Source organism: Myotis lucifugus, unplaced genomic scaffold (genome assembly GCF_000147115.1).
Source record: "Myotis lucifugus unplaced genomic scaffold, Myoluc2.0 scaffold_197, whole genome shotgun sequence".
In the NCBI taxonomy this organism is placed as follows: domain Eukaryota; kingdom Metazoa; phylum Chordata; class Mammalia; order Chiroptera; family Vespertilionidae; genus Myotis; species Myotis lucifugus.
The window spans coordinates 1,472,582-1,479,109 of NW_005871245.1; the positions used below are offsets into that span (position 1 = coordinate 1,472,582).

At 50.7% G+C, this 6,528-nt stretch overlaps 1 protein-coding gene across 4 annotated transcripts in view; it reads right to left on the reverse strand.

The window, feature by feature from the left end:
- The window catches only part of SMPDL3B (sphingomyelin phosphodiesterase acid like 3B), a 16,503-nt gene extending 11,926 nt beyond the window's left edge, over positions 1-4,577 (reverse strand). The window contains exons 1-3 of one of the 4 annotated variants that reach the window (XM_023760995.1): positions 4,436-4,513; positions 3,803-3,886; positions 2,910-3,190 (exon numbers count right to left, since the gene is read on the reverse strand). In XM_023760995.1, the coding sequence (XP_023616763.1) occupies positions 2,910-2,970 (61 nt within the window). In that variant the 5' untranslated portion in view covers positions 2,971-3,190; positions 3,803-3,886; positions 4,436-4,513. Of the gene's footprint in view, positions 1-2,909; positions 3,232-3,802; positions 3,887-4,435 lie in introns of all 4 variants that reach the window. The other 3 variants (XM_006097268.3, XM_023760994.1, XM_023760993.1) reach the window with 3 other exon arrangements.
- Positions 4,578-6,528: the final 1,951 nt, after the last annotated feature.

Here is a 6,528-nt window from a genome sequence, read left to right on the forward strand (position 1 = left end):
TCCAAACATTCCTTATCCCTCCCCTGGGCAAGAAATCATTTTAAAAGCAACATGAGCCTTGGTGGGTGTGCCTAAGTGGTTAGAGCATCGGCCCACAGACTGAAGGGTTGCAGGTTTGATTCCGGTCAAGGGCATGTATCTCAGTTGCAGGCTCAATCCCTGGCTGGAATCAGGATGCGGGAGGCAACCAATCTATGTGCCTCTTTTGCATGAACGTCTCTCTCTCTCTCTCTCTCTCTCTCTCTCTCTCTCTCTCTCTCTCCCTTCCCCCCTTCCACTCTCTAAAAATCAATTTTAAAAATATATCCTCAGCTGAGGATTAACAACAACAACAAAGACAGCATATATCAAGCACCTAGCTGCACAAGCATGGCCCAGCATGGCCCCTCATAACTGCTCAATAAACAAATGTTAGCTCTTCTTGGACATTGTCCTTAGTGCCTGACTGTTTTGCCCAGGCTCTCAGCTGCTCCTGAGTAGGGTCTGAGGCAGTGGATGACCAGAGGACTGACCAGGACTGAGCTAGCTCCACAGGGACCAGCGAGGAGCAGAACCCTGCGCCAGTCCTTCCCCTTGGCCTCAATTCCTGCAGCTGCAGAAAGGGTGCAGGATCATCGCTAAGGTTTCATGCCAAGGACCCCAGAGAAGGGCAGCGAGAATCCGTAGGAAAACTGCAGGTCCCGCCCTCCCACTGACTCCCCTCCAACGGCATGGAAACGTAGCCCTCTGACAGGCATCTCAGACTGGACGTATCCCCAGTCAAACTGCCGTCTCCTCCTCCCTCATATCAGGGAATGACACCTCTGTCCTTCCAGTTGGAGCCCCCTCCTCCCTCACACCCGCTATCTGTCAGCAAGTCTTGTTCAGAAACAGACCACCTCCCACCACCTCCGACCCTACAGCCCAGGCTGAGCCAGGGCGCCCTCCCCTCTCCCTCGATGACGGCAGTCGCCTCCCCCTGGTTTGGCTGCTTCTCCTTTCCTATGTGACCAACCGTTCCGCGTTGCCCAGGACTGCAGGAGTGTCCAAGGCGCCAAACGGTAAGTGGCAAAATTAGGAAAGTCCCAGGCAGACAGACACGAGTTGGTTCCCCTGCCTTCCTGTCCTTACAGCCTCTCCTCAGAACAGCCCGAGGCTCCTTCTAAACGTTTACATGTCGGATCACATCACAGCTCTGCCTGGAACCCTCTAATGGCGTTCCATTTCACTCCGACGCCTTAAATTGTCTGCAAGTTTACACATGAGCTGGTGCCAAGCCTCACCCCACCCCCGTGCTTCCCTGCCCTCATCTCTACCACCCTCCGTGTCCACTCTGCTCCCGCCAGGCTGGCTTCCTCGCTCATCCTCACACACATCACCTGCATGTTCAGCTCAGGGCCTATGCCAGGGGTCCTCAAACTTTTTAAATGGGGCCAGTTCACTGTCCCTCAGACCATTGGAGGGCCGGACTATAGTTTAAAAAAAAACTATGAACAAATTCCTATGCACACTGCACATATCTTATTATGAAGTAAAAAAACAAAACGGGAACAAATACAATATTTGTATTTGCATGTGGCCTGCGGGCTGTAGTTTGAGGACCCCTGGCCTATGCACTGTCCTTCCTCTTACTGGAATGTTCTTCTCCAGCTGCCCACATGGCTCTTTCTCTCACTGCCTCAGGTCCCTGCTCAAATGCCACTTTATTCGACGGCTCTGCTCTGGCCACCCCACAGGAACCCCCTGTATTCTGCTTGGTTATTTCCCATCACACTTGTCATCTCCGGGAATACTATGCATGTACACATGTCTTTTGGGTTGTTTCTTTCCAGGTGAAGGGATGCTTCGGGAGACCTGGGGGCTTTGCTTGTTTTCCTTTCTTTTCCGGTTCCTGGAATAGCTCATGGTACATGGCAGACCCTCAACCAATATTTGTTCAGTGAGTTCACCATCTCCTGCCACCTTCTTCCTCTACCAGCGGGCCGGGTCTTATGTCTCCACTTGACCTCTTAGCAAGGTCGGCGTCCCTCCCCTGGCCAGCTGTCGCCTCCACGTATAACGTTCAGGCTCAGACGCCCCCCCCCCCCAAATAACTCTCTCAGGGCCTCCCTGCCCAGCTCCCTGCCTTGCTATTTTTAGCAGCTCCTCCAGCTTCCTGTGAGCGGCTTGCAGCAACTCCGATCCTGATGAGACAGGCAGGTAAGCCATGACAAGTGCGATAGGAAAACAGGCAGACAGTATACTGCCATCTAGAAAATCTACATGCCAAGCAGTTTGCAGCCATCAGTAAATCCTATCTTCCCCAAACCAAGGACACTTAAGAATAAACGATTGGCACTTTCCTCCCCATCCGAAGGGCAACTAGCTTAAATCACCCTACTCGGGGAGACATAACAGAAATCCACTTAGTGCCACTTGCCAACCACACCTGAGGACAGATGAAGTTAAGCGAATAAACTGCCTTCGGGTGCAGCAGCATAAGACCAGCCTTTAAAACCCCTCAGAGCGAAGGTCCCGCACCAGCTTTCCCTCCCGGGAGCACACCCGAGCCTCTCCCCTTCCCCCCTCCACAGGCCTGCACCTCCTAAAGGGCAGGGGACCCCGCGAGGCTTGCAGCCAGGGCAGCGGCAGTTCGTCCCAGACAAACCTCCTGAACCTGTGCCCAAGGCCCCCTTTTCTCTGGCTTCTTAGCCAAAGCAGCCCAGCCTAGGCTCGTTTCCCCCGCCCTTCCTTGTTTCCTTGTCCCCGGCTTTAATAAATATCCTCTAAAATTCACCTGGGCTCCGGTTGTGAAATTTTTCCTGCAGGAAGTCAGAAACCCACACACTACTGCTGGCCCAGGGCAGACCCCCTCGGGGCCAGTCCGCTTTCCGGGAAACACCGAGTTCATGATACAGAACGAAGACATCAGAGGCATTGGCAGAGCCTACCTGGAGCAGCCCTGGCGACTCCCCAGTGGGCCAGGAAAAGCAGCAGCTTGAGCAGGCTCATCCCTGGGGCTTGCGTCACAGGGTACGTGGGATTTTCCAGGAGCTGTGGTTCGAGCCACAGGCTTCCTAAGTAGGAAATGGTGGCTGCTGGCCTGAGCAGAGCTTCCTGTCCTGTTACCTGGTGTTTCCAGTCATCGAAGGCTCCTCTGGCTTTTCCTCCTTTGCCCAGCAGGGTGTGACCTGGGTGCACCGAGGTGCTATGCCTGCCAGACCTTTGGACTCTGAAATAGAAAGCAGCACCCGCCAGCCAGACCTTTGGACTCTGAAATAGAAAGCAGCACCCGTCCCACGGTTACAGGCTAGTAAGAAGCTAGGAAAATTCCAGGACAAGTGGAATAGGGGAACTAAGACAGGCGGGTAAATAGCAGTTTGCAGCCACCTATTAAATCCTTTCTTCCCTAAACCAAGGACACTTTGGTGTCTTTGCACTTCTCCCAGCCAGAGGGTAAATAGCTTAAATCACCCTACTCAGGGGGACAGACAGCAGAAATCCAGTTAGTGCCATTTGCCAACCACACCCAAGGAGAGACAAATTAAGAGAATAAACCTCATTTTGGGATATCAGCATAAAGCTGATAAATAGTCTATTGGTCCTCCCCCAAGACCTAAATGCCCATGAAGTATGGTAGCAATCATCTCAGGTAGAAACTATAGTTTAACTTTAACACTGCTGTTTGGCTTCTGTACTTATTTGCTTTGTTTAACAATAGAAAAGTTATTTTGATTTTCTGAATTATATAAATCATCCCATTCGATTAAATACCCTATTGATTGTAATGTGAAATCCCATTTGTAGTGGTCATACTGGTCTTAGAAAGCACATTTTCCTTTACCTGGGAAGGACAGCACAGTTATCCCAAGGTCAGAGGGCTCCAGTTAACGTGTCCCTGTTGACTCAGTGTTCCGGAGACCCAAAACTGTAATTTAGATAACATACTTAAGTCTGACCAGGTTCCTCATTCCAGACTCGAGGGCTCTAGATAATGTGTTTCTGTCAATTCAGTGATCCAGAGACCCAAAACTGTAATTTAAATAACATGCTGCTTCTGCTTCTGTAAACTGCTTTTTTGCGAACCAGGTTCCTCATTCCAAACCTTGAGATGTAATCAATACCTTTGTAATCTTTGCCTATATAAGTCTGGTTTTGCCACCATCTTATCACTATGAGATTTGGGGAATGGCCCCTCATAGTCCCGGATTGCAATAAATGTGACTCTTTAATTCGACTTCTTGAGGCATCCTTCTGTGATTCTCGGGGTACATTACAACACCCAGCCTTTAATGCCCATGCCACTCCTTCCCTTCCCCTTCCCCCACAGGCACGTATCTCCTAAACTCCGAGGACCCCATGAGACTTGCAACCAGGGGAGCAATGGGCAGCGGCAGCTCATCCTGGGCTAATCCCCTAAACCCACATAGACTCCCTCTCCTGAAATCCCTGCTTCCCCATGGAATCTTTGTCCTACCTTATATAAGCAGTTGGCTTAGGGGGGGCTGCAGAGCAGATTTTTGTGGATGACCTGCTGCTCTCCCATCCTGCCGGCAGTTTGGAGTAAACGCTCATGTATGATTCAACCCTGTCTTTGCGGAATTGGCTCAAGTAGTGACAGGCAGCCCAGACTCATTGGTTGTTTGGTTTCACGCCCCCCTGGGAATTGAATCTTGATCTTCTGATTCATAGGTCCACGCCCAACCACTGAGCCACACTAACTGGGCTCTACGTTCTTCCTTGTTTCACTTCCTAAATGTATTTTTGCTGCGGTCAATACATTCATGCTTGCTTTTCTACACTTCGTCTCTTGATTGAAATCTTTCCTTCAAGAAGACAAGAACCGCCGAGGCCTCATTGTCTCATCGGTAACACCGCCCGTTCCTCAGAGCATGTCAGTCCAACCAGCAACTGGTTTCTTGAGGGCACTCACCTAATCCCAGTCACTGGGAGGCAAATGTCATAAGCTCTTGGAGAGCAAACAAACCTGTAGAACATGGCTGGTCTTTGCCATCAAAGGAACGTCACTGTTAGTTGGGGATAAAGCTGCTCATTCACAAATGAATCAAGACTATGAGTCATCCATTCATTCACGCTGGGAACCGTGTCCCAGGGAGACGGAGGGGACCCAGGGCAGCCCTGCCCTCAAGATGGGGAGGTAACTCACTGGACGGCATGCATTTCAGCATATTCAGTGGCTTGACAAGCCGAGAGGAGGAATCTGACTCAGACTGAGAAGGTGACAGGGGTTTAATCTCTTATTATTGAAAGTGTCTGGGAGCGGGGTGCGGGGTGGGTAAAAAAGGTGAAGGGGTTAAGAAGTACAAATTGGTTGTTACAGAAGAACAGTCGTGGGAGGAGGAGGGCATCAAAATAACGACCAGGACTGAATTTTGTGCCATTTCAGCTGTTGATTTAATAAAAGCAAGGCAGTGTGACATTTCTTGCACCAGAGCCTATGGCCTGATTCATACTTGCTGGACAGTATCTGGGGCACATTGAGGTTCGCTTGGAAGGTAAGCCCGGGGACTGGTGGGGAAGGAGGACAGGCTGAAAGTCTAGGGCAGGCTCAGGTACTCCTTGTAAACCCATTGAGGGGTGCTGGAGTCCCACTCAGCTTTTGGCTGACTGCAAAGACTTCTTTTAAATACCCCAGTTTTTTGGTCAGTGTCCCCAGAAAGCCCCCCATTGTTGTGGCAGAATGCACAGGGAATTCTGGATCCAAAGCCTGAACTGAACTCGTGGGGAGGCTCTGACCTATATATCTCCTCCTGTGGCAGGCCCCTGAGGGTCCCCACAGCTTCGCCCAAGTCAGCTGTGACGGGGCCCTGGGGTTAGGCCCTGCAGCTCCGCCCAAGTCAGTGTGGGGAAGTAAGACTACAGTTTTAACCAGATACTGAACTAGGTTGCAAGCCCCCCCCAACCCCCATTTTCCTTTTCACCATCACCACCACCACTACTAACCCACAAGGTAATTCTGTGAGAATAGAAACAGGCACCCCTCGCCCTTGTCCGGCTGGTGTGGCTCAATGGATTGAGAGTCCTCCCATGCCCCAAGAGATAGTGGGTTTGATTCTGAGCCGGGGCACAAGCCTGAGTTGTAGGCTCAGTTCCCAGTGGGGGGCATGCAGGAGGCAGCTGATCAATGTTTCTCTCTCATCCATGTTTCTATTGCTTTCTCCCTCTCCCTTCCTCTCTATCTAAAAATCAATAAAAATATATTTTAAAAGAAAGAAAAAAAGAAGGCACTCCTTTAGGCCTTTGTGTGGATTAGAAAAACATGCCTCCATCCCAGACAGACACAGCCAGAGCTCAGAGTGGAGCAGGAGGGTTTCAGCCCTGACTCAGCCCTCTGCCAGGATTTTGCTGCCTAAATAACAGTGGCTTCTTCCTGAGTCCAGCCTGACCAGCTGAACCCGTTTGTGCTGGGTTTACTGAAAGAGGTAACTGAGGCAGAGAAATCCAAATGGTTGGAGCTTTGCCTCTTTAAGTACAAACCAGTCCCCCCTCTTCAAATTGCCCATGGTACTTCTTTGACTCTTGGCAATTGTAATCTACAGAAAATCTCCA